The sequence below is a fragment of the Selaginella moellendorffii genome, unplaced genomic scaffold (genome assembly GCF_000143415.4).
Source record: "Selaginella moellendorffii unplaced genomic scaffold, v1.0 SELMOscaffold_19, whole genome shotgun sequence".
Taxonomy (NCBI): Eukaryota; Viridiplantae; Streptophyta; class Lycopodiopsida; order Selaginellales; family Selaginellaceae; genus Selaginella; species Selaginella moellendorffii.
In genome coordinates this window covers 1,126,391-1,148,813 of record NW_003314280.1, presented here as the reverse complement: position 1 = coordinate 1,148,813, position 22,423 = coordinate 1,126,391, and the positions used below count along the sequence as shown (strand labels likewise).

Sequence of the window (22,423 nt, the reverse complement as noted above, 5' to 3'; positions counted from 1 at the left end):
ACCACCTCTCATCAAAGATTCCAGAACAAAGAGAGAACTTTCGTATAAATGCATGGCGGCATATAGCTCTGTACATTAAAGAAAGGATCTTGGTCAATCGCCAAGAGGTTCTTTCTCTCGCGCTTTGGTTCGAATCGCCGAGGAGTCTCTTCTCGCTCTTATCGACCACCCATCGAGCTGTCTCGTGCTCGCGTTGATAGCTTTCACGTAAGCATCAATCTTCTCCTCGTCCACCATAGCCCGAGCAACGATCTTCCTGCTGGCTTTAAACACCAAAACTTTGCGAGCTGTCACCCCCAGGTCCTCCAAGTGCTGCCGGAGCTGCCTCTCGGTGACGCTCGGGCAGAGCTCCGACAGGAAAATGCAAGGCTCGTCGATGATGGAGGAGCGCTTGAGCTTTGCGAGTGTGAGTGACGGAGCCATTGGGAGTCGCATTTCCTTCTGGAGCGATTTTTTCAGCATTTGGAGAGCATGGATTCGGCTGAGCTTTTCTGGTTGCAAGCTTTCCCAGAAAATTCCTGTAGATCGCAAAGTTGCTAACGAGGAGAAATGGGTTTCTCGTTACCATCTGGCTTGAGAAAGCTTCTGTTGGTGAAGATGGTCCTCTCAGGCGTGCAGATTATATCCGCTGGAACGTCGTAGCACATCATCTTCTCCACTGGGATATCATCCACAAGCTGCTTCTCGTGAACTGGGACAAATGCTAGTTGCTTTTTCGTAAAACGAACACAAATGCAAACCTGTTGTGACCACCGGGGTTGAGCTGTCTATGGCTTCCATGTAGCGAAGCAATGCGTAATTCAAGTCCTCCAGGCCCTGAAAGAGGTAAAGTTGACATTGCATTTTCTCTCTTTCTGTTTTTTGTTTTTCACCTGGCCGTCACCGATACGAGCTCCAGTTTTTGGATCGACAGCCACGGATCCCAGAACAACGAGGTCCACCTCAAATGCTGCCTTTGGACTGAGCTGCAAAGGTTTAGTTGGAAGTCCAAGCTCTACGCGCACCGCAGTTAAACATTTTCGAGAGAAGAACGAGACTACCTTCGTCAGTGAGATCATCCAACTCTTCTTGAGTCATGTCGTTTGGATCGACCTCGGCCAGGAATTCCTTGACAAGCCTTCTGAGACAAGGAACAATAAGCTTCTTCCTCTCTGCAAAGGATAAAAAGGAGTAGTGGCTTTTAGTTTTCTATGGTTGTAAGATACTTACCTCTCAGAGTCATCAGCCTCACGGGTGCCTGCGCGGCCTCTGGGCCAACGTTGACGACCTTGGCATCGCGAAATGCAGATAGCTCTCCTAGCTCAAGAGCACAAAGGGGGAAAAAAATAAGGAAACCAAGTCATCCTCGATTCACAACTCACAAACCTTGTGCGCTGCGATCGCTGCGCCTTCGAAGTTTGGAGTCCTGTTCTTGGGACTCTTGACGACCCTCTGGCCCGCGACCAAATCCCAAACCTTCTTCCGGATTGTCCACTTCCAGGCGTCCTCGGCGCTCGGCCTCTCTGATCTTGGCCTCCTCCCGGAAAAATTTCTGGAAATCGTCAATGCCGGTAGCGCCCACCTGATCTCTCCGCGCGGCGACGAGATCCTCACGCGCATCTCTCCAAGAACCCTTCCTAAAGCCCTAAAAGGACCTAGTTTTGAAAAACAACGCGGGGACCTATTGGAAGTATAAAAGAGTGTCAAATTTCTAAGGAGAAATCCAAGCAAGGACGAGGAGCCCATTAGAGTGCTAGAAAAATTTCCCAATGGAGAGCGGCTGGGACAAGAAAACCACGCTGCCAAGCAAGATCAAGGCCGAAAAGAAACGCCTTCCACCAAGGAGGACGATCAAGAAGGAAGCTCTCGTATCGTTGATAGTTCATCCATTCTTTCGCGTCTTCTACCACTGCAACACTGCTGTGAATCCCTGCGATGACGAGGACGACGATCCAAGTAGATATCTTCGACTTGCTTAGAAGAAACGCGTGCCTCGGATCCTTTGAGCCGCTGCTTGCCGAGCCACCATAGCCGGGTCTGGAGGTGGCTCCTCTTCCTTGGTGTGTTTATCCCTCCTGGCTCTCATGATCCAGCCTTTGAGCTTTGTGTTGTCGATCGCGGTGACGCATTTCTCCACGTCCGTGCCTTGGGCTATCACTGCTCGAGCAACGTTTTTCCCGGTTCCAGTCCTGTAGAGCGACAGCTCCTCCGCCGCTAATCCATGCTGCTCCAAATGTGACTTGAGCTCCTGCTCCGTGAGAGTGGGATTGAGGCTTTTGATGAAAATCGCGGGTCCAGTCTCGATGGGAGCAATGAGCGGTGGATCTGTCTTTGCAGCCATTTCCACAGCGGCCTCTCGCTTCTTCTCGACTGCGTCTTTGAGCTCTCGCAGGACGGGCATCTTGCTGAGCATATGGCGTGGCACACACTCCCATAGAATACCTTGCAGAAAAAAAATCAAAGAGTGACAACGGTAGTGAGGAGATTTGTCACGTTACCATCACTTGGCTTTGGGATTTTAGTCTGGGTGTAGATGGTCCTCTTTGGGGTGCATATAACATCCACTGGAACATCGTACTTGAGGAGCTTGTCTTCCGGAAGATCAATCACAAGCTGGTCATCGTGCACTAAGGAAAAAAATCGGAATTTTAGATAGATCGATTGAAAACCTTCAAGGAAAGGAAAGCGGCCACTCGCCTGTAGTAACCACTAACGTTGATTCGTTGACAATGTTGAGATGACGAAGAATTGCGTATTCCATGTCAAAGTAGCCCTGAAGAGAAAGAAAAGATTATTTTTCCTTTGGAAGATCCATGGATAGTAGCTCACCTCGCCTTTGCCGAGACGAGCTCCAGTTTTTGGATCAACAGCAACAGAGCCAGTGACCAAGAGTTGGACTCTCATTCTTGCGTCGAGTCCAATCGGGATGCCATCCATCTTAAACTCTGCAGGATAAAAGGATCATACTTCTCATTTGATCAAACTCACACCGAAAATCGCAGCACGCACCTGGTTGCTCCAAGGCTTTCATCGTGTCGAAATCGGACAAGTGAACAGGATCCATCATCGTGAACAATCCCTTTGGCAATCGCGAGACGAGAAGCTTTTTCTGGTCTGCAAACCAAGAGAGAGCTTCGTAAGCTTTGCTCTCTGCGAGAGCGAAGAAAGGAAACCATCGAGCAGTCCCACGTAATACTTGTTAATACCATCGCTCGCATTGGCCTTTGTGGAGCATCGGGGCTCACATACAGGCACTGAGCTTCTCGAAATTCCGGGAGCTTTCGGACCTGGATGGAAGAGATGAGCCGCAAAGAAATCGAAATCTACGCGCAAACCTTCTCAGCCGCCGCCTGAGGATCGTCAAACACTGGAAATCGGCGCTGTTTCATCCGGAATGTGTCCCAGACTTGCTGCCGGATCAGCCATTTCCAAGTGTCATGGGGCTCGAAAGAGGAGCTCGAGGAGGTGGAGCTCGAGGACGATGAGCTCCTCGTCCAGGGAATGCGAGGGAGCGGCGCCCGGAGCTTCCTCAGCATTTGGAAATTTTAGGGTTTATGGTGGGTATCTAGGGTTTATGGTGAGCGATGGAAGCTGCGCTGCGCTCCAGGGCTCGGCGGGCGGCGTCGGCGTGCTGGAATCGACTGGCGAGCTCGCGATCGAGCTCCGATGTAGCTGCATTGGCGGAATCCGGCGAGGCCGCTTGGAAATGGGCTGTGAGGAAGAAAGTGTGGAGCTTGTGCGAATCGGGCGTGAGCACAGTGCCAAGGAATCGATATCCCGTCTTCCGTGGTGCAAATGTGGCTGCGTACACGGTAAGTGACGATCCTTTCCTCGTTTCTACGTCGTTCAACTCTTAGTTTTTCTTCTTTGATTGTTGGCTCACAGCTCTCGAGGAAATTGCCCGAGTATCGTGATTCTTTTTGCGTTTGCGTAGGATCCGACACGGTTCTCAAGCCCGTGAGAACCATGCTACTGCGAGGTACCGGGCTCGTAGAAAACCATGGCTTTCGAAAACTTACATTTACGTCGCAGCAAAGAAGAGTGTTCTTATTCCTCACTTGCAAACTGGTACTTTCAGGATGATCAACCCCGCGGCCATGACTACCACGCAGATAGCAGAGGCGTGCATGAAAGGAAGTAAGGCTTCCTTTTTTGCAATGTGATCGACTCGGCTCTAACCAGAGTGTTCCCAGAGTTTGTAAATTTCGGGAGGGACATGAAAATGGATGAATTCGTCATTGTCAACTTCATTGTGGTTGGCTCCGTTGCTGTTGATCCTCAAACTGGTGCAAGGATTGGCAAAGGCGACGTAAGAAAGCTTTTTCGAAAGTGAAATGTTCTTGATACCGAGAATTGGATAACAGGGCCTGGAAGACATGGAATACGTGCTTCTTCGACGCATGAAAATAAACGAGAAAACGCTGGTGGTGACTACAGGTAAATACTAAGTTCTATTCATCGCGAGCTTGTTCTTATTCTTTTCTTTCTCTCTTTTCTCGCTCGCAGTGGACGATAAGCAACTCGTAAGTGACATGCCAATCGAGCTCATGGCAAAACACGACGTTCCTGTGGATGTTATATGCACGCCAACAAGAATCATCTTCACAGGAACGAGCCTCCCAAAGCCAACAGGTGTGTTATAACTCCACAACCTTACGAACAAGATCGTCACCGCTACTTCTATTCCAGAGATCCTTTGGGACAAGCTAACGCTAGAGCGGCTCTACGAACTGGGAGCCGTGCGAGATGTCAAGAACAAGATTGAAAAGGAGACTAGCAAGCTTGTGAAGCTGGCCCCGGCTCAAACTCGGCCGCCACCTCTGAAACGCGACGACGCCGACAGCGATCCCACCATCTTCATCTCGGAGCTCAACCCGACGGTCACGGAGGAGGAGCTCCAGCAGCACCTAAAGCAGCTCGGGGTGAGAGAACCCGTGTCGCTTTTCAAGGCCCGGCAGAAGCTCGTTGCTCGGGTGAGAGTTCCCCAAGGCTCGGACATCGCTCCATCCATCAGCAGCATCGAGGGCAGCGAGCTCAAAGGCTGGCGACTAAAAGCCAGGCAAGATGTCTGGGGTGCGCAGATTTGAGAGACGACGCAAATCATTCAAGGTATTGATTGCTGCTTTCTGGAAAATGTTTTTGAGCGATTGCGTTTGCATGGCAGAGTCACGTAGAGCGTCAGCAGGCCACTGATAATAGACGAAAAACATGTACCTCGTTGACGTACTATGCCGAGAAATCTTTTTTTCCTTCTGGGAAAGTTGACTTCGCGGTGGCCTGACTATTTCCTTGCATCTGTCATCACCTCCCACTAGTGAGCAGTGATTTACCATTCTTTCACTAACCTGCTTTAAGTTCGACGACCATTCACTGCTCCGAAAGATCATGCCTCGATCGCGAGAAGTTCTTTCCCATCTCCGCTCAAACTCCAGCGAGAGCTATGGTCAGCGACTCAAAAGCGTTTTCTCCATCGCCGTTTGCTTCTTCGTGGTACGTGCCGCCGGAGAGGACAGGCCTCTCAGCTCCTTTTGGCGTCCAGTCTTCCCAACTTTCCTGCAGGAACAAGTCCGTGAGAGCTTGAGCAGGATCCAGTCTCAAGTCCAAGACAACCAAAACAATCACCTTGACTTGCGAGGGAATCGGCCAACCAGTGGAGTGAGGTCCGTGGTCACGCCGCTCGAAGACTACGCGCTCTTCTCCATGCAGCTGGGAATCGGCTCACTCCAGAAGAACTTAAGCGCCATCATCGACACGGGGAGCGAGGCCGTGCTAGTCCAGTGCGGGAGCCGCTCCAGGCCTGTCTTCGACCCGGCAGCCTCCCAGAGCTACCGCCAAGTTCCTTGCATCTCGCAACTCTGCCTGGCCGTCCAGCAGCAAACCTCCAATGGCTCGTCCCAGCCCTGCGTGAACTCGTCCGCCACTTGCACGTACTCGCTCTCCTATGGCGACTCGCGAAACTCCACCGGGGACTTCTCGCAGGACGTGATCTTTCTCAACAGCACCAACAGTAGCGGCCAAGCCGTCCAGTTCCGCGACGTTGCCTTTGGCTGTGCTCACAGCCCGCAGGGATTTCTCGTCGACCTCGGCAGCCTCGGCATCGTGGGATTCAACCGAGGTAATCTCTCGCTGCCGTCGCAGCTCAAGGACCGGCTTGGTGGCAGCAAGTTCAGCTACTGTTTCCCATCGCAGCCTTGGCAGCCTCGAGCAACCGGCGTCATCTTTCTCGGTGATTCGGGCCTATCCAAGAGCAAGGTTGGCTACACGCCGCTGCTGGATAACCCGGTCACTCCTGCTCGCTCTCAGCTCTACTACGTCGGCCTCACTTCCATCTCCGTCGACGGCAAGACTCTGGCCATTCCAGAGTCGGCTTTCAAGCTTGACCCGAGCACCGGCGATGGAGGCACAGTCCTCGACTCGGGCACCACCTTCACTCGGGTCGTGGACGACGCCTACACGGCTTTCCGCAACGCTTTCGCCGCCTCCAACCGGTCAGGCTTGCGGAAGAAAGTTGGCGCGGCCGCGGGGTTCGACGACTGCTACAACATCTCGGCTGGCTCGAGCCTTCCCGGCGTGCCGGAGGTGAGGCTGTCGCTGCAGAACAATGTCAGGCTGGAGCTCCGCTTCGAGCATCTGTTCGTGCCGGTCTCGGCTGCCGGCAACGAAGTTACGGTGTGCCTGGCGATCCTAAGCTCCCAGAAAAGTGGTTTTGGCAAGATCAACGTACTGGGAAACTACCAGCAGAGCAATTACCTCGTGGAGTATGACAACGAGAGATCGAGAGTTGGATTCGAGAGAGCCGACTGTAGCGGTGCTGCTGGCTCGTTCCTCGTCCACTCCAAGTTGATCGCGGCGATCGTCCTTGCCATCCTGCTGAATCGTCAGTTGTGAGTGAGTGAGAGGAAGAAAACATTGTACAATAAAAATGATTGGTTTTGAATAAGGAAGCACAAGCTGGATGGAGGAACGAGAAAGAGAGAAGACAAGGAGAAAACAAGCTGGATGAAGGATCGAGCAAGCGAGAACACAAGCTGGATGGAGGAAATAAGAAATTCTTTTGGAGCTAGGATTTTTTTTCGGAAGCACTCACGAGATCTAAGTAGCAACTAGCTCGATTGCTCGAAATACCGTACCTCCAGGGAGCGATCGAGCACCCCGGTTCTACATCGCTCCGCTGCCAAGCGATTTCTTCGTAGGGACCAGTTGATCGCGCACAAGACGAAATCGCAGCGCTTGCTATGCCTGGGAGGATCTCAGCTCCTGGAAATATTTCATTGATTCACCTGATGATCGATCGAGACATTGGAGCAATGGCGGTTCGACCTAAATCCTCCCTTTCTTTCTTTTCATTTTTGAAATTTACGAGGGGCAAGATCTCAGCCGTCGGTGTCGCGTTGGCGCTCTCCAGGCCGTCGGATGGGGGTTTAATTTTAAGAAGGGGAAGGCTCCACCAGAGCCAAGAGCTCAGTGAAAGCACCGCAGGGGCGAGGGAGGAAAGAAGAGGAAATTCTAGGTCGCGCGAATCCAGGCGTCCGGAGCATCCGATTTGCAGCAGGGATCTTCTTTTCCTCCGGATTTTAGGTTTAGGGCTTGGGAGCAGCAGCAGCGATGACGCGGATCTGCGCAGGCTCCCGCAGGTGGATCCAAGAAGAAAGATCCGCCGCGCGGGGACGAGGATTCCATGGCGCCGTGAGGTGAGTGGTGCCCTAGGCTATAGCTCAATGCGCGGGAAGAAGAGTTCTGGGATGAGGATTGTAGATTCAGGATAGATCGAGAATCGAAAAAATTCCTAGGTCGGGCAAAAGACGAAGAAGAAATGGTACGCATTCTTGGCTATAACTCGGGGGCCGAGGCCGAGGAGCCTCGCGAGATCACGAGAACTCCCAGTAGCTCCGGGGACAATGGCTGGCTCATCCGGTTCTTCGATTCGGCCTTTTTCTGCGAATGGATCGCCGTGAGCTATTTGTACAAGCACGAGCACTCCGGGGTCCGGGACTATCTTTGCAACAGGATGTATACGCTGCCCATCACCGGCATTGAGAGCTACCTCTTCCAGCTCTGCTACATGATGATCACCAAGCCGAGCCCCTCGCTGGACAAGTATATCGTGGATATGTGCACCAAGTCCTTGAAGATTGCCGTCAAGGTCCATTGGTTTCTCCTGGCCGAGGCGGAGGATCTAGATGACAACGAAGAGATTCGCAGGCTCCAAGAGAAGTGCCAATTGGCGTCGCTGGCCGGCGACTGGCCGCCGCTGATAAAGCCGCAAAAGGCTATCACCAGTCCCAGCGGTAAGAGTCGCATGTTCAAGCTCCTTTCATCTTCGTCACGAAGGATACTCCCGTTGACATCTTCTCCTATCCAGAAGTCCGCCGCCGTCGCCTCCGCCACCGCTACTGCTGCAGCCGTGAGTGATGATGCACCAGGATCGAAGGCTTCCGCAGGGGTGAAAGGCTCGCAGGAAGAGTCGTCGGAGTCGTCGTACAGGGTCTTCAAGAAGCTGATGCCCGCCACCAAAGTTCGCGACGTGCTGAAAAAGTTCCGGGACAAGGAGGAGGAGGATCCGGATCAGTCCAAGGATGCCGAGCAGGAAAGCTTCTTTCGCAGGCTCTTTCGAGACGATGAACGGGTCGTTCGCAGTGACGAGCTAGCCACGGAGAGTTTCTTCCGGAGGATTTTCCGAGACAAGAGCGATGGAGAGGATCGGGTGAGAGGAAGCGTGGACGAGGACGAGGTGAAAGGCTTGCTTTTCATGTTCAAGAAGATATTCCGGGAGAAGCACGACGATCGGGACAAAACAGACGACGAAGAGAAGATTTGGGATGAAGACGAAGGGTCCGAGTTTTTTCTTTTTAGGAAGTTTTTCCGGGTTCATCCGGAAGAAGAAAGCATCTTCGACAGCGCCACCTTCGGAACCCCGGAGAACAGCCCAGGCGCAGATGGATTTTTTAAGAGATTGTTTCGGGACAAGGACCGCACCGGGGACGAGAGTCGATCGTCTTCTAAAAAGGAAGACCGTAGCAGCCCGAGTTTATTCAAGAGGCTTTTCAAAGACAAGGCCGAGGATTCTGTTGCGACCGAAGATAGCGTCAACTCCGTCTCAAGTCCTGACAACGCGAATGCTTCTGAGGTCTCATCTGATAGTGGCAGAACGGTCTGCTCTCATGTGGAAGTTGGCACTAACGACTCAGAGCAATCTTTTGAGCATAGGATGCCATCCACGAGGCTCGACTTCGAAGACATTGACCAGAGATCAGACAGTAGTACAGACACAGTTGTCTCCGAGAAGCCTACGGTACCTGAGAAAACGTCTGCGTTTGCTGCAGCGCACAAGCTTTTTACGACCGGTGATTGGTCCTTGATGAGCAACGGCAAACCCCAAAATGTAAGCTTCATTCTCTTGTTGCTTGGTTTTCACTGATATAAGAAACGTACAGAAAAGGCCTGGATCTCCAAAACAAAAAACCGAGAGGGGGTCCAGTAAACCGCCGTTGCCAAGGTATTCCTCTTTCCACATTCGAAAGGGAACGTACCATGCCACTTTAGATTTTGTGAGATCGTTATGCGACATAGCATCTGGTTTAGTCGATGTGTTTCCAATGGAAGACCGACGGAAGGCTCTTCACGAGGTATTAAATTGCTAACTTTGTAAGTTGCTCTAATTTTTCTTTTTAATCTTTTCCCAGTCCTTGGCAGAACTGAACAATCATTTGGCAAGTGCGGAGCAAGATGGAGGTTAGCATTTCGACCTTTTCTTTACTTTTAGTTTCTAACGTGACTTAATTATGTTCCCGGTTTCAGGTGTGTGTTTTCCGATGGGGAAGGGTTTGTATCGTGTTGTACACATACCGGAAAACGACGCGGTGTTGATGAACTCGAGGGAAAAGGCTCCGTTCCTTGTTTGCTTTGAGGTTTTGAAATGTGAAACCGAGAGGTATTTCAAAATTTCCGGTTGCCTTTTTCTTATCATGCTTTTTATGCAGCTCTGTCAGGGATAGTAGAGATTCATCAATCAGGCCTCGAGGAGGGATTCCCCTTGCAAATGGAGACGCGCATGTTCAGCGTCCACCTCCTTGGGCTTATCCCGTATGGAACTCTCAACAATCGGGTTCTGAAAATTACTTGCGCAGTGCTTCCCGTGCTATCGATCGAGCCATGGCACACGACTGGGAAACCAACGTCAAAGTTGTCGAGCTGAACTTGCATGTCTTGGAACGGACGGATGATTCCGACAGGGGAGAGAAATGCAACGAGTCTGAATTGGTGCAAGTCAGTTTGCGAGCGGTTGTTGATATGAATATGGAAGATGTCGGAGAGGATTTCACTGCAAAAAGAAAGGATCATCGCCGTGTTCCTAGTACTGTAGCAATGGATGCTGTCAGGGTAAGTCCTTGAGCGTCAACTCTGAGAATATTTGTGATGTTTATTTCTTGTAGGCTGCAGCTGCAAAAGGTGAAGCTCCGCCAGGTCTTCCGCTGAAAGGAAGTGGCACAGTAACGGTAGGAGACTTTGTGTATGGATATGAGATTTACGTGAAACTGAACGCATTCTTGGATTTGTAGGATCAACTCGGCAAATCTTCTGATGTCGTCGGCGGCGAACTATGGGACATCAAAAAGGGAAAGATCAAGAAAACGTCCGTCTTTGGTGGGCTTCCTGGCTGGGATTTACGATCTGTAAGACTTTAACTCTTTTTGTCTCTTATCTGTAGTAAGCTTTTTCTATTTTATAACAGGCTATTGTTAAAAGCGGTGATGATTGCAGGCAAGAGCACTTGGCCGTTCAGCTTGTATCCCATTTCTATGGTAATCCGAACTGCTTTGAGACTTCCGACATCGTGTCAACGTCTTTGTTGTTTGCAGACATTTTTCAGGAAGCTGGCCTTCCTCTATGGTTGCGTCCATATGAGGTTCTAGTGACTTCCTCCAGAGCAGCGCTGATTGAGACGATTCCGGACACTGTAGGTTCTTTTCGTTTTGGTTTGTTTCCTCTACTAATATGCTGCGTTACAGGCTTCCGTTCATGCCATAAAAACGCGAAACACAAGCTTGAGAGAATACTTTTGCAAAAAGTACGACGAGAATTCGCCAGCGTTTAAGCTTGCACAGGTGATTTACCGATGAAGTTTTTCTTGGCGTCCCCCTGATTTCCGTGAATTACGCAGAGGAATTTCGTGGAAAGCATGGCCGGCTATTCGATTCTATGCTACTTTCTTCAGGTATTAATCCTTCTTTGCTTTGCTACTGCTTAAACTAATGAGCGCCGTTGACAGGTGAAGGACAGACACAATGCAAACTTGCTTATCGACGAGGATGGGCACATCGTCCATATTGATTTCGGTTTCATGCTGTCTAATTCTCCTGGTGGAGTTAACTTTGAGAACGCCCCTTTTAAATTGACTCGGGAACAATTAGAGGCAAGTGTCGCTGCTGCTGTTGCACACTTGCGCTTGTACTTGAACGTCTTTTTCCATTGACAGGTGATGGATTCAGACGCAGAAGGGACTGCCAGCGAGTTTTTTGATTATTTCAAGGTGAGTGAGAGCTTGGAAATACAAACACTCGAACGGTTTTTACGTGTTTGTCCTTCCAGGTGTTGTGTATCCAGGGCTTCCTTACGTGTCGGAAGCACGCAGAACGGATAATTCTTCTGGTGGAAATGATGCAGGTAGACGACTAAAAGTTCTATTCGATTCGTCTTGCGAACATTATAATGCCGATTTTTTCTTGCGCAGGATTCGGGATGTCCTTGCTTTCGTGGAGGTCCCAAAACGATCCTGAATTTGAGAAAGCGTTTCCATCTTAGCTTGACTGAGGAGGTGAGTTATCCTAGAACTTTGCAAACTTTGTTTCGTTCTTCTCATGGTCTTTCTTTGTTTGTTCTTGGCAGCAATGTGTCTCCTTGGTCTTGTCGCTCATCAGCAGTAGCTTAGATGCTTGGCGTACTCGGCAGTATGATTACTATCAACGTGTTTTGAATGGAATCCAATAGCTCTCTCTCCCAGATCACTGGCGGATTTTGGTGGTTCTTCTTCTTCTCTCTTTTCCATGTTTCATATAATTTTGGGCCGAGAGCTCACTCTTCTTCTTTTGTGCGCGGGCGTATCATCCAAGGCATTCGTGGATGAATAAGAAAGAGCAAGAAAGCCGACTTGTGGCACCTCTTCTATGTTAATGTAAATATCTGTCCATTTGGTACTAGCGATGGGGGTTTAGGGTTCTATATTTCAATGCGATATGGGTGCGCTGGCGCCTCCTCCCGTGCCCGCCGCTCTCTCCTTTCGCGCTGTCGATCGCGATCCTCCCTCGCAGACCCGGCTCAATGCGGCTGGGAGGTCGCGAATTCCGAGCAACACGGTTTCTTTTCGGCATTGGAATCTCAAATCAGGCATCGCGTTTGCTCGATGTGGAGGGGGCTGCTTGTTCTTGGCGCGCGGGAGGCGATCTCGATCGATATTTTGCTCCCTCAGCGCCGATGAGGTCCTTTTCGCTGATAAAGCTGATGGAAATCCTCCGGCTGACAGGTATGATCGTGAGAAGAATGTGAGGTAGAGATGATGTATGATTGATTGATAGGAGTTTGCTTGAGGATATTGTGGCCAAGGACGGCCTCGCGAAAGAAGTCGCGGTTTTGGCGTTTCCAGCGCTGCTCGGTCAGGCGATTGAGCCGCTGGCGCTTCTTACGGAGACAGCATTTGTAGGAAGGCTAGGTACCTTCGTTATTCCTTTTTCTCTTTCCTCTCTTCTTTCGTTCCTTAGCCGAAAAAACGTTTACAGGAGCGGTGGAGCTAGCTGCTGTTGGAGTTTCGATCTCGGCTTTCAACTACGTCTCTAAGTGCTTCAACATTCCTCTTTTAAGCGTGACAACTTCGTTCGTAGCTGAGGACGATGCTGCTGTTCTCACCGATGATCAGGTGATTTTGCTGTTGTATTTCATAGGCGGGAATATGATGCTAGATTTCAGAGCAGCAGTCCGACGCAAAAAAATACGGCAAACAAGTCCTGCCTGCTGTTTCTTCCGCTCTCGTCCTCGGCTGTGCAATCGGGTTAATCGAAGCGTTGTTACTGGGATGTCAAGGTGGGAGATTGCTTAAACTGATGGGCGTCGCCAAGGTACAACATGAGTTTTTAAGTCTGCTTGCAAGAATTATTTAAATGTTTGTAGGATTCAGTAATGGCACCACCTGCAAGACAGTATCTCGTTTTTCGGGCTCTTGCGGCGCCAGCAGCCGTGCTTTCACTGACATTGCAAGGTATTTTTCGCGGATTGAAGGACACCAAGACGCCTCTCTATGCAACCGGTATGTCACTCGATGAGTTTGTTTACGACTAATTCTCTCTTTTCAGCGATTGCAAGTTTGTCAAACATTGTCCTGGGGGCAACTCTTATATTTGGTCTAAAATTCGGCGTAGTGGGTGCGGCATTTGCATATGGAGCATCACAGTAAGCTTACATTTTGTCGCTTACGTTTTTTTAGCTATTTACGTTTGTCGCTGTAGATATGCGATGATGTTTTATTTGCTGTGGTGCCTTAACAAAAGAGCGATCCTATTACCGCCCAAGCTCAAAGATCTGAAATTTGAGCGCTTTTTGAAAAATGGTATGCTTCATTTACTAGTTTTGCAACTTTGACATTCTCTGTAGGCGGGCTCCTTCTTGGTCGCACTTTATCTATTCTTTCAATAATGACCTTGTCTACGTCGATGGCTACCCGTCAAGGCACCATACCAATGGCAGCTCATCAAGTTTGTATGCAACTTTGGCTTGCTGCGTCGCTACTTTCAGATTCGTTGGCAATAGCTGTCCAGGTAGAAACAATTGGAGTTCAAAATTTCTAAGTAGCTAACCCGTAGCTTTTCAGGCTCTTCTAGCTGGTGCATTTGCAAAGAGAGATTATAGACGGGCTAAACTGGTATCCTATCGTGTCTTGCAAGTATGTCAATCTGCTTGGCTTTTTTTTAATATTTTTTCACCTTTTCTCTTTTCTTACACTTCCGTAGATGGGCTTTTCTTTGGGAATTCTAATGACCACAATCCTCGGTACATCTTCCAGTATTTTATCTAAGCTGTTCACCAGCGATATAGGGGTGCTCAAAGTGATGTCTACGATTATGCCAGTAAGCTTTTCTTCTTTTTTACAAGAGATACATTGTCTGTTTTTGTAGTTCGTTGCTTTGACGCAACCGATCAATTCGCTTGCTTTTGTTTTTGATGGGATTCACTATGGTGCTTCCGATTTCAGATACTCGACATATGCAATGGTAAGATTGTACTTGCTATGTCTACATTTCTATTCTCTTTTTGGCAGATGTCAAACGCACTAGTTTCTTCAGCTGTTTTACTATTGGCTCCTAGGAGGTTCGGACTTCCAGGAGTCTGGATGGGCCTGACGCTTGTCATGGCTTTGCGAGCTGCTGCTGGCTTTTTGAGGTAATTAGATGGTCTTACTACCAGTTTAAAGTTTTTGAGCGATGCAGGCTAACGTTCGCAACGGGACCATGGTCATTTCTGAGAGACAAATGGGAGGAACGAGCCTGAGACAAGTTCCTCTCGTGAGAATGTGAAGAGGCTCTTTTTCCTTTTATTACTTAACGCGCATTTTTTTACGTAACGAACGACTGGCAGTTGCACAAGGAGCCCAGTATGAAGTTTCATGTCATAACATTGCTCGGATTTAGGTTTCTGTTGTCGACCACGATGCAAAGGCTGGACTCCAACTTTGAGGAACAGATGATCGCGAAGGCTATTGAAGACGAGGCTAACTGGGACAAGCTTCCAAAGCGGCTCAAGCTCTATCTTCAATCTAGCGAAGAATGGCACAAAAAGTAAGCTCGTTAATTCTTTGATTCACTAACATTCTTAGCTTTCAGGATAAAAGACTACTGCATCAAAAATCGTTTGAGGTGGAGCGAGTCTCTTGCCAAAAACACTTGCAAGGAAAGTGATTATTACGACGAGCTGATGCGCTATCTTCGTCGAAATTCTGCGGTACATCTCCGTCGTTTTTCTCGATTTCGTTTTTAACTATTGATTCTTGACAGCTCTTTCCATATCATTTATCCGATTACGTCTGCCGTATTCTTCGAGTTTCTCCGTTCCAACACTACTGTGATATGCTCTATGAAGCTTTGAAAGATGGTATGGTTTGCAGCCGAGGTCATCTTCTTTATAACCTTCTTGTCATTTCCATCAGAAAGGCCTTACGATTCTATTCCGAACTTCAGTGCTGCTGATGCGTTGCGGGTGACTGGAATTGGACGCAACGAGTACATAGATGTTCTGAATAAATGCAGAGCAAAGGTAATTCTTTTTATTGTTTTGCATAGACTTTAAATGTCCCTTGCTTCCAGAAAATTATGTGGAGAATTAATAAGTCTTTTGCTAAAGATTTACTGCCTTCTGAGCCGGCCGACATTTGTATTGAAGCTTGGTGGATTATCAACGTTGTGAACCTCTCGCAAGATGAGATAAGGGTGAAGTTCTTCGATTGCACCAATCAGCTAATGAAATTTACAGACGCTCTATCTTACTTTTAGGAACGTTGAATTGTACGTCTATTCAAACAGAAACTCTCAGAAGAGGAGAGCATTCTGGTAGAGAAAGTGTGCGAGGATGATGTTGCTCGGTTTGGAGAGCATGATCCTTTCATTGTACGTGGTCTCTATCGTAGAGGTTTGGTGTATTTTGACGTGCCGGTATCTCCTGACGATCACTTCCAAGGTTGGAAATCACATAGTTCTTTCTTCTGTTGTAATCTGAATTTCCGCAGTCTTAACTTTGGAGGGATTTGTTTCAAACCAGAACCAAAATTACGAGGATCCCACTGAAGAGTAAGAACTTGTTGCTTATTTATTACTGAAACTTATGGCGGTTTTCACTCCAGACTTCTCTACGCAGTTTTCATCACTTCAAGCGAGCATGCTACTATTGCTGAGCTCGCTTCAACATTACAGGCTGACTTTTCCAAGCTGGAAGCAGCCGTGTCTTTAGCCGCTCGTCTTGGCTGGGCAAAGAAAAGAGTTGATCCCGCAGCTCTTCTAAGTGATCCCAACGAGCCAGGGTCTCCATCTTCTGATTTTGGAGACGACGATCCTACAGTTGCTTTAAGCCCTGTTCATCGTCCTTCTGAGAACCAGGGAGAACCGAGTACCAGCGACGCTCCCACGGAACTCCCTGGAGTTGTACGTTTCGCATTCTTGGTGGATGCCGACCTGACCTCTTACCTCATGATGGGATCTCTCTCGCCTGGTAAGCATCAGTGTCAATTTGTTACGTTGATACTTACATCTCTCGTGAAGCAGGGCTGAAAGGTCATGCAGTAACACTTTACGAAGCTGGAAAGTTAGGAGACTCACACGTCATCGAAATGTGTGAAGATTTACGTAAAGTTGAAGGGACCGAGTGTGAAGGCGAACTTCAGCATTTCGCAGACCATGCCTTTAGCTTGCGGCATGCACTGGAGTGCCTCCGTTCTGGCGGCTCGGGCATCCTGGACGATGTCTCGTTTAACAAGGAGAATTTTGACAACACGAAGAAGGTCCGAGTCGACGTTGTTCGCTGTGAGAGCTTGTCCGGGTTGGCAGCGGCAACCATCCAACGAGTCTTCCACCGGGACTACGACGTCATCGTCTCAATGATACCGCTACCATCGCGTCCTGCCGTTATCTCATCAGAGGGAGGCGGACCCGTTCACTTTGGACCTCCTTCACGAGCTGCGACGACACCCTGGATGAAGTTACTCCTGTACAGCGTTGCGGGAGCCGGGCCTGTCTCGGTGGCTTTGATACGGGGGCAGCGACTTCGAATGCTTCCAGAGTCTCTCTCGCGGTGTTACAAGGCGCTGGTGTGGACTTGGGGGGATGGGACTGCTGCTGGAGGACCAGGTGGTAAATTCGAGGGGACTCTGGTAGAAGGCGGAGTTCTCCTTCACGTAGTGAACACTCTCCTCAAACACTCGGCAGTGGTCGTCCAACCTTACTCGAAGGAGTCCTTCCAGGGTGGTGAAAAGGCCGAACTTGTCACAAAGGACATCGCTCTGCCACTCTACAAACCGGACTCTGCCGAAGCTCATGGACAAGCTCTAAGCCAAGCGGTGAAGGAACTCCACCTCAACACCATGGGATTCGTTCGTCTGGTTAGTGTAGTTTCTGAGACCACCACCAGCGGCAGTGGAGCACCGGTCTGGCAGTGGGTTCCTCAGAGCATCGAGTTTGGCCTTCCGCTATTCAACACCGCGCTGTGCAAGCTCGTCTGCGAGGGGGTCGTCAAGTGCGGGCTCTTCGACTCTGATGCTCTTGCTCGGCACGACAGGGAAATGTGGCAGCTCCATTCCAAGCTCCAGGACTTTATAAGCGACTACCAAGCCGATGGCCCAGTGTCGAGGTTGGCTTACTCCGCGGTCCAGGAAACGCCCAGTTTAAGCGAGATGGTTTTGAGTCCCGGGAGCAGTACCGCGCGTTCCATTTCCACGCCGCTGATGAGAAGGCTTCAGTCGGAGAAAGGAAGCATCGATGAGAACACTATGAGGTACTAGCAAGTTTTTCTCTTGTCTAAGAGATGAGAGTTTGTATGCGTGGTCTCTTATAGGATGTATACGCTATCGGCTGGAGAGGACCAATTCTCGCCATCTCCAAAGGGAGCAGTGACGATGTTTGTGGAGCAAGACGAAGACGAGATAGTTCCACTCCCTGGTGTCAATCTCGTGTTTAATGGCTCGTGGCTTGCGGCCTTGGATATCAGTCACTGTTTGCAAGGCAAGCTTCCGGCAAGTTTACTCGTGAGCACTGGCTAGTCTCTGATAGAACCAAAGATCTTTTCTCCTTTAGAGTGACTATGGTGATCGCATTTATACAACCAATACTACATTTCAAAAGAAAATGGAGGGTTTAGGGCTAGGTCAAGCGATGGTGGACGCGGGCGGGGGATTACGAGTCCAGCTCCAGCACGTCGCGGATCCAGTCTTCTCGGCTCTCCAATCCGATCGCAACAGGATTCTGGTGAGTTCTTCGCGATCTCAGCTCAGGCCAATCGGTGGGAAATATTTCCAGGATGTTTTCAAGCAAGCGATCTCGCACTCGTCGCCTGCTGCGGCGGTGGCGCTAGCCACGATGCAGGAGGCGATGAAGCCCCAGAAGCACGCCGTGTTGGTCCAGGACGAGAATCAGCTCCTGGAAAACGCATTGCGCTTGCTGCTCCAAGAACTTGTGGTACGCATCTTCGCCTTACATTGATGTTGTATTTTGTTTTTCTTGGCAGGGCGCTGCTGTGGATGCCGGGGAGCCAGTAATGCAGTATGGGCGTTCTATAGACGACTCGGACAACAGCGGTGGATTGATCACCAGGCTCCTTGGTCGGTTTTTCTCTTCCTCTTTTCTTTCCTGCTCCTTACTTACTGTTCTTGTACCCCCAGATATCGTCTTGTATCTCTGCGAGAAGAGCCATGTTGAGGGAGGCATGGTTTTCCAGCTGTTAGAGGACTTAACAGAAGTATCGACTATCAAAGATTGTAAGGAAGTTTTTGCCTACATCGAGGGGAAACAGGAAGTTCTTGGAAAGGTATGCTTTCTACTTCGTGCGACTGTGTAAGTGAGTTGTGGATGATCCAGACAGAATTGTTTGGGCGGGGGAAACTGGTCATGTTGAGAACTTGCAATCAGTTGCTAAGACGACTTTCAAAGGTTCAGACTGGGCGTTTTTCTTTTCTTCGTGAGGCTAATTTACATATTGCAGGCGAACGATGTTGTATTTTGCGGCCGAATCCTTATGTTTCTTGCACACGTTTTTCCTCTCTATGAACGATCAGGTGATTTTCAAAATTTTAACTTAAGGCCGCAGCTACTTAAATGTGGATTTCAGCTGTAAATATTAAGGGTGTATTCAATACCTCTAACGAAACAAACTATGAGAAAGACCAACCTGACGGTACGCCAACTGATGGTTCCAACCTCATGTTCTGTTTTTTTGTCTTTTTTTTTTCATAGATGTGCCTATTGATTTCAACTTTTACAAGACTTTTTGGGGACTTCAGGTGCAGATTTCTCGTTAAAGTTTTTTTATATCCTCTTATTTTTCCTTCTCAGGAACACTTCTCTAACCCCGCAGCACTGATCCCAAGATGGCATATCTTCTCTGCAAGTTTAACTGTCAGTTCTTTCTGGACTATTGAGTTTGCGCAATGTGACCGAAATTTTTCTTGCAGATTGTTTTGAGCGCCTTTGATGCGCAGCCTTTGGGAGATGATGATAGCACTTCCCACCAGCTTGATGAGGGCGATGACATGACCTTTAATACAAAGTATCTTACCAGTAGTAATTTGATGTCTCTCGAGGTAAGATTCAGCTTATACGTGTACTGTTATAAAGTCTTTGGTAACAGCTTAAAGATCCCAGTTTTAGGAGACATGTACTTGTACAGTGCCTGATTGTTTTTGACTATTTGAAGGTAAGCTCAAAACAATATGCATCTTGTCCGACTAATAATTTGATTTATACAGACACCCGGTAAAACGGAAAAAGAAGCAGCAAGAGAAAGTCTGGTATATTTCCATAATTTTTCATTAAGGGTATTCAATTTTTTTTCTCGCAGAAAGATGAAGTAAAGGTTTTGGAAGATCGCGTGAAGCGTCTTTTAGAATCTACTCCTCCTAAAGGAAAAGATTTCTTGAAGAGCATTGAGCATTTACTTGAACGTGAAAAAAACTGGGTAAGCAAGTTATTGTTTACGAGTAAAGTCAGCTCATGCACTGTTTTGGCGTAGGTCTGGTGGAAACGCGATGGTTGCCCACCATTTGAAAAAAACGTTTCTGAACGCAAATCGTCTATTGAAGGGACTAAAAAGAGGTCTGCGAGAAGTTCCTGTTACTCTCACTAAATAAAACTCTACCTCAGGAAGCAGCGATGGAGGTTGGGAAACAAGGAACTCTCACAGCTGTGGAAATGGGCGGATCAAAATCCTGTATGTGTCACTCGAGTTTAATATACAGTTCTGACGTTGCATGTTGCAGAATGCTCTGACTGATCCACAGCGAGTGAAGACGCCTCCAGTTCACGAGTATTGGACTGCTTTGGCTGAGGATGTAAGCAGCTTTCAAACTTTGTCCGGGTTTAGATAATGCCTGACTATCTGCAGATGGATCCTATGTCTGGTATTGAAGCGGAATACAGTCACAAAAACGATAAGGTATACCTCCGTGAAGAAGGAAACTTTCGTAATAGTGGCATTCTATTCAGGTCTACTGTTGGAAAGGCTTAAGATTCTCAGCAAGGCAGGATTTGGAAGGATTTGCAAGGGTATGCAGTATGCATGTTCTATTTTTTCTCTCTAATCCTTCCTCTTTTACCTGGTCAGTTCACTGAGCTAGGAATCGAAGGTGTTGTGCCGCCTGAGCTACTTACCCAGGAAGTTCGGCTTAAAGTTCATGGGAAGTCGGACAAGTCAAAGCAAAAGGCAGCAAAGAAAGGGGACGACGCCGCAACAGTTCCTCCTTCGGAAGAAAATCAGGTTCTTTCGACACTTCAGTTTAAACGAATGGAAGCGACCTTTTTTTAATTGCAGAATGGGAGTGTAGCTGTTGACGATGGAGGTGCCGCACAAGATGTTGACGACGTGATTCCGATGGACTCGGATGTCGCAGGAGCCAAAGAAGAAGAATCTCAAGACGACCTCGAGAGGCAGGGATCGGACCACGAGCCGCTGGAGGGCTTTCCTTCCACTCAAGACATTTCTCCGGATCCTCCGGCCGCCATGGACAATGATTCACCTGGAGCTAGAAGTCCGGGGGAGGGCCAGAGGTACTTCAAGAAGCATTCCCACCCGGAAGGCGACTAAAAACTGCTACATCTCGGCACACTAGAGCTACATTTTGACGCGAGAAGCCGGTATTAAATGACCGCCCGGCTTGCACCAACCTTTCAGAAGTTCCGGCAAATCATGCAGCTATGGCGACTCCTATCCCCGCTGGTGCTGAATCTCTTTTTCACGTCAAGGCATGGATCGTCGAATGGAGACGTGCTTTCTCTAAGCGCTGCAAACTCCGTACGTATTCTCCATTTCTTTTTTCTTCTTTTCCATCGTGTGCTTTGATTTAATCGGCTTGTCGTCCTTGGCTTGCAGAACTGTATTTGTACTTTTCAAGTGCTGGATCATGGATGGACGCTGTTATGGAGTGTTGAGATACCGCATCCCTGTGTAAGCCGAGCTTCTCTGGAATTTCTTAGTTATTTTCTTAACTTGACTTTACATGTCTCACTTTTGTTTTTCTCCTTTCTCTTTTGTTCGCTCGTCCGTGGGTTGCCAGAGCTAGCTGTGTCGTTGACAAGAGTTTCGCTCCGGTCGCGCAAGATCCAAAAGCTCTCCAGCGTAAAGCTGGCTAGCGATCGCTTTCGAGCGAAGTGATCTTCGCTAGGATGGTCCGAGCAAAGGAGAAGACCAAGAAGAAGGAATTACTCTCAGCTTTGCTCCTTCACATCATACATCCTTTGTGGGTGGGACAAGACGTTGGAGCTAAGCTGCCATACAGAGAGAATGGATGCGGCGTGTGACGAAATGGAGCACTATGGAGAGCTTCATGGCTCTTTCTCGGGGCCAAGAAGAAGAAAGTGGTCAAGTTGCCCGTTTCTCTTGGACGATATACACCATAGGAATGATGGAATGGGAAAGTTTTTCAAGTGGAGTCAGGATGGCCGAGTTGGTCTAAGGCGCTAGTTTCAGGTACTAGTCCGCAAGGGCATGGGTTCGAATCCCATTCCTGACAATATTGCTTTTTCCCTCTTTTGCTGGTTTTTTTGAAAAAAAATTTGTTGTACCTTAGCCCAGAATTGGTGGCTTTTTTTTCTTCAATGTAGCGGATCATCAAAGTTTTGTCATACACAAACACATGATCTATCTTTTATTAAAATCATGGCTGGCTGGTGTACATGGTCTTTGGCTTGAAGGGCTGCGCTTCTAGAAGTCCTCGAGGGATGAAAATCGCCAGGGACGACACTGCCAAAGTCATTGTTTCGTCCTTGTTAAACTTCTAGTCCATCCACCCCGCCCGCCCGCCCCGCCGTGTTCTTGGCTCGTCAGACAAACGCAAGCGCGATGCAAAGATCTTGGCGGGGTCTCGAAATGATTTCAATGATTTCGTTTCGTCTCGGTGGTGGAGGGACAAATCAATCACTTCCAATCGACCGGACGCTGTCGATCGGGATCGAGATCCATCCGCGCACGCCAGTGTGTTTGATCCTCCTAGATTGACCGGACACCACCACGCCACCACCGCAACACCGCCATCTCCATCTCCAATCCAGCTGCGAGCCACGATCGAGAGCAAAAAATTCGACCCACTGGCTGGAGTGGACCACGCCAACTCGCCAAGGGACCATTCCAGGGTGCGTTGACTGGAACTCTTCCGGCGCATCGCCCAGTAGTACTCTAGTTCCTAGGGGTTTGACCACAGCCGGCAAAG

The 22,423-nt window shown here is 48.9% G+C and overlaps 8 protein-coding genes and 1 non-coding gene across 11 annotated transcripts; 7 read left to right on the top strand and 2 right to left on the bottom strand.

The window, feature by feature from the left end:
* Positions 1-16: 16 nt before the first annotated feature.
* LOC112347138 (5-formyltetrahydrofolate cyclo-ligase-like protein COG0212) lies at positions 17-1,624 on the bottom strand. Its single transcript, XM_024677502.1, has 7 exons — positions 1,366-1,624; positions 1,210-1,300; positions 1,041-1,151; positions 873-994; positions 741-816; positions 566-691; positions 17-518 (listed from the first exon to the last, which is right to left on the bottom strand). The coding sequence occupies exons 1-7, from the start codon at positions 1,597-1,599 to the stop codon at positions 94-96; spliced, it is 1,185 nt and encodes a 394-aa protein (XP_024533270.1). The 5' UTR covers positions 1,600-1,624; the 3' UTR covers positions 17-93.
* A 37-nt stretch (positions 1,625-1,661) lies between these two features.
* On the bottom strand, positions 1,662-3,515 carry LOC112347122 (5-formyltetrahydrofolate cyclo-ligase-like protein COG0212). Its single transcript, XM_024677466.1, has 7 exons — positions 3,315-3,515; positions 3,176-3,266; positions 2,989-3,093; positions 2,809-2,924; positions 2,677-2,752; positions 2,478-2,606; positions 1,662-2,421 (listed from the first exon to the last, which is right to left on the bottom strand). Exons 1-7 carry the CDS (start codon positions 3,513-3,515, stop codon positions 1,955-1,957), a joined length of 1,185 nt encoding a protein of 394 aa, XP_024533234.1. The 3' UTR covers positions 1,662-1,954.
* Positions 3,516-3,545: 30 nt separating this feature from the next.
* Positions 3,546-5,247, top strand: LOC9651330 (5-formyltetrahydrofolate cyclo-ligase-like protein COG0212). Its single transcript, XM_024677395.1, has 8 exons — positions 3,546-3,791; positions 3,865-3,958; positions 4,012-4,116; positions 4,173-4,288; positions 4,344-4,416; positions 4,486-4,611; positions 4,669-5,088; positions 5,144-5,247. Exons 1-7 carry the CDS (start codon positions 3,564-3,566, stop codon positions 5,064-5,066), a joined length of 1,140 nt encoding a protein of 379 aa, XP_024533163.1. The 5' UTR covers positions 3,546-3,563; the 3' UTR covers positions 5,067-5,088; positions 5,144-5,247.
* Positions 5,248-5,339: 92 nt separating this feature from the next.
* On the top strand, positions 5,340-6,935 carry LOC112347087 (aspartyl protease family protein 2-like). The gene has a single exon (XM_024677394.1). It carries the CDS (start codon positions 5,365-5,367, stop codon positions 6,865-6,867), a length of 1,503 nt encoding a protein of 500 aa, XP_024533162.1. The 5' UTR covers positions 5,340-5,364; the 3' UTR covers positions 6,868-6,935.
* A 482-nt stretch (positions 6,936-7,417) lies between these two features.
* On the top strand, positions 7,418-12,173 carry LOC9651329 (phosphatidylinositol 4-kinase beta 1). The gene is made up of 16 exons (XM_024677137.1): positions 7,418-9,361; positions 9,414-9,605; positions 9,663-9,711; positions 9,778-9,910; positions 9,960-10,359; positions 10,413-10,475; positions 10,539-10,652; positions 10,712-10,781; positions 10,839-10,936; positions 10,989-11,084; positions 11,141-11,194; positions 11,249-11,392; positions 11,456-11,509; positions 11,569-11,643; positions 11,711-11,794; positions 11,866-12,173. Exons 1-16 carry the CDS (start codon positions 7,793-7,795, stop codon positions 11,965-11,967), a joined length of 3,297 nt encoding a protein of 1,098 aa, XP_024532905.1. The 5' UTR covers positions 7,418-7,792; the 3' UTR covers positions 11,968-12,173.
* Positions 12,174-12,198: 25 nt separating this feature from the next.
* LOC9651328 (protein DETOXIFICATION 45, chloroplastic) lies at positions 12,199-14,587 on the top strand. 3 transcript variants are annotated; one of them, XM_024677141.1, is made up of 13 exons: positions 12,199-12,499; positions 12,552-12,685; positions 12,753-12,889; positions 12,948-13,088; positions 13,141-13,276; positions 13,323-13,419; positions 13,476-13,576; positions 13,621-13,784; positions 13,838-13,909; positions 13,977-14,093; positions 14,142-14,237; positions 14,285-14,406; positions 14,454-14,587. In XM_024677141.1, exons 1-13 carry the CDS (start codon positions 12,213-12,215, stop codon positions 14,512-14,514), a joined length of 1,665 nt encoding a protein of 554 aa, XP_024532909.1. In that variant the 5' UTR covers positions 12,199-12,212; the 3' UTR covers positions 14,515-14,587. The 3 variants fall into 3 exon arrangements, with proteins under 3 accessions (XP_024532909.1, XP_024532908.1, XP_024532907.1); XM_024677140.1 differs by having other exon boundaries at positions 12,945-13,088; XM_024677139.1 differs by having other exon boundaries at positions 12,933-13,088.
* A 5-nt stretch (positions 14,588-14,592) lies between these two features.
* Positions 14,593-17,853, top strand: LOC9651327 (protein FAM91A1). Its single transcript, XM_024677142.1, has 10 exons — positions 14,593-14,801; positions 14,847-14,964; positions 15,018-15,114; positions 15,170-15,276; positions 15,327-15,449; positions 15,543-15,696; positions 15,746-15,806; positions 15,860-16,224; positions 16,278-17,502; positions 17,563-17,853. The coding sequence occupies exons 1-10, from the start codon at positions 14,620-14,622 to the stop codon at positions 17,765-17,767; spliced, it is 2,637 nt and encodes an 878-aa protein (XP_024532910.1). The 5' UTR covers positions 14,593-14,619; the 3' UTR covers positions 17,768-17,853.
* Positions 17,823-21,232, top strand: LOC9651326 (THO complex subunit 1). The gene is made up of 21 exons (XM_024677138.1): positions 17,823-17,972; positions 18,024-18,182; positions 18,232-18,325; positions 18,386-18,531; positions 18,582-18,653; positions 18,706-18,778; positions 18,832-18,897; positions 18,957-19,003; positions 19,056-19,118; positions 19,175-19,303; positions 19,351-19,416; positions 19,469-19,510; positions 19,561-19,677; positions 19,732-19,814; positions 19,863-19,929; positions 19,979-20,050; positions 20,104-20,154; positions 20,205-20,264; positions 20,323-20,475; positions 20,530-21,009; positions 21,088-21,232. The coding sequence occupies exons 1-20, from the start codon at positions 17,853-17,855 to the stop codon at positions 20,800-20,802; spliced, it is 1,953 nt and encodes a 650-aa protein (XP_024532906.1). The 5' UTR covers positions 17,823-17,852; the 3' UTR covers positions 20,803-21,009; positions 21,088-21,232.
* A 414-nt stretch (positions 21,233-21,646) lies between these two features.
* Positions 21,647-21,727, top strand: TRNAL-CAG. Its single transcript has one exon. It is a non-coding gene; the product is annotated as a tRNA-Leu (tRNA).
* The last annotated feature ends 696 nt before the right edge of the window (positions 21,728-22,423 follow it).

Bases quoted from the DNA above. Each gene is read 5' to 3' on its own strand.
- LOC112347138 (XM_024677502.1), bottom strand. From the start codon at position 1,599: ATGCGCGTGAGGATCTCGTCGCCGCGCGGAGAGATCAGGTGGGCGCTA. The intron at 1,301-1,365 runs GTTTGTGAGTTG...TGTGCTCTTGAG, and splicing joins CAGCGATCGCAGCGCACAAG to CTAGGAGAGCTATCTGCATT. The intron at 1,152-1,209 runs GTAAGTATCTTA...TATCCTTTGCAG, and splicing joins GAGGCTGATGACTCTGAGAG to AGAGGAAGAAGCTTATTGTT.
- LOC112347122 (XM_024677466.1), bottom strand. From the start codon at position 3,515: ATGCTGAGGAAGCTCCGGGCGCCGCTCCCTCGCATTCCCTGGACGAGG. The intron at 3,094-3,175 runs GTATTACGTGGG...CTTGGTTTGCAG, and splicing joins GCGAGCGATGGTATTAACAA to ACCAGAAAAAGCTTCTCGTC. The intron at 2,607-2,676 runs GCGAGTGGCCGC...TTTTTTCCTTAG, and splicing joins AACGTTAGTGGTTACTACAG to TGCACGATGACCAGCTTGTG.
- LOC9651330 (XM_024677395.1), top strand. From the start codon at position 3,564: ATGGAAGCTGCGCTGCGCTCCAGGGCTCGGCGGGCGGCGTCGGCGTGC. The intron at 4,117-4,172 runs GTAAGGCTTCCT...GAGTGTTCCCAG, and splicing joins AGAGGCGTGCATGAAAGGAA to AGTTTGTAAATTTCGGGAGG. The intron at 4,612-4,668 runs GTGTGTTATAAC...CTTCTATTCCAG, and splicing joins GAGCCTCCCAAAGCCAACAG to AGATCCTTTGGGACAAGCTA.
- LOC112347087 (XM_024677394.1), top strand. From the start codon at position 5,365: ATGCCTCGATCGCGAGAAGTTCTTTCCCATCTCCGCTCAAACTCCAGC.
- LOC9651329 (XM_024677137.1), top strand. From the start codon at position 7,793: ATGGTACGCATTCTTGGCTATAACTCGGGGGCCGAGGCCGAGGAGCCT. The intron at 9,606-9,662 runs GTATTAAATTGC...ATCTTTTCCCAG, and splicing joins GACGGAAGGCTCTTCACGAG to TCCTTGGCAGAACTGAACAA. The intron at 11,393-11,455 runs GCAAGTGTCGCT...TTCCATTGACAG, and splicing joins TGACTCGGGAACAATTAGAG to GTGATGGATTCAGACGCAGA.
- LOC9651328 (XM_024677139.1), top strand. From the start codon at position 12,213: ATGGGTGCGCTGGCGCCTCCTCCCGTGCCCGCCGCTCTCTCCTTTCGC. The intron at 12,500-12,551 runs GTATGATCGTGA...ATTGATTGATAG, and splicing joins GGAAATCCTCCGGCTGACAG to GAGTTTGCTTGAGGATATTG. The intron at 13,910-13,976 runs GTATGTCAATCT...ACACTTCCGTAG, and splicing joins TATCCTATCGTGTCTTGCAA to ATGGGCTTTTCTTTGGGAAT.
- LOC9651327 (XM_024677142.1), top strand. From the start codon at position 14,620: ATGAAGTTTCATGTCATAACATTGCTCGGATTTAGGTTTCTGTTGTCG. The intron at 15,450-15,542 runs GTGAAGTTCTTC...CTATTCAAACAG, and splicing joins TCTCGCAAGATGAGATAAGG to AAACTCTCAGAAGAGGAGAG. The intron at 15,697-15,745 runs GTTGGAAATCAC...GAATTTCCGCAG, and splicing joins TCCTGACGATCACTTCCAAG to TCTTAACTTTGGAGGGATTT.
- LOC9651326 (XM_024677138.1), top strand. From the start codon at position 17,853: ATGGAGGGTTTAGGGCTAGGTCAAGCGATGGTGGACGCGGGCGGGGGA. The intron at 17,973-18,023 runs GTGAGTTCTTCG...AAATATTTCCAG, and splicing joins CCGATCGCAACAGGATTCTG to GATGTTTTCAAGCAAGCGAT. The intron at 19,678-19,731 runs GTAAGCAAGTTA...GTTTTGGCGTAG, and splicing joins TTGAACGTGAAAAAAACTGG to GTCTGGTGGAAACGCGATGG.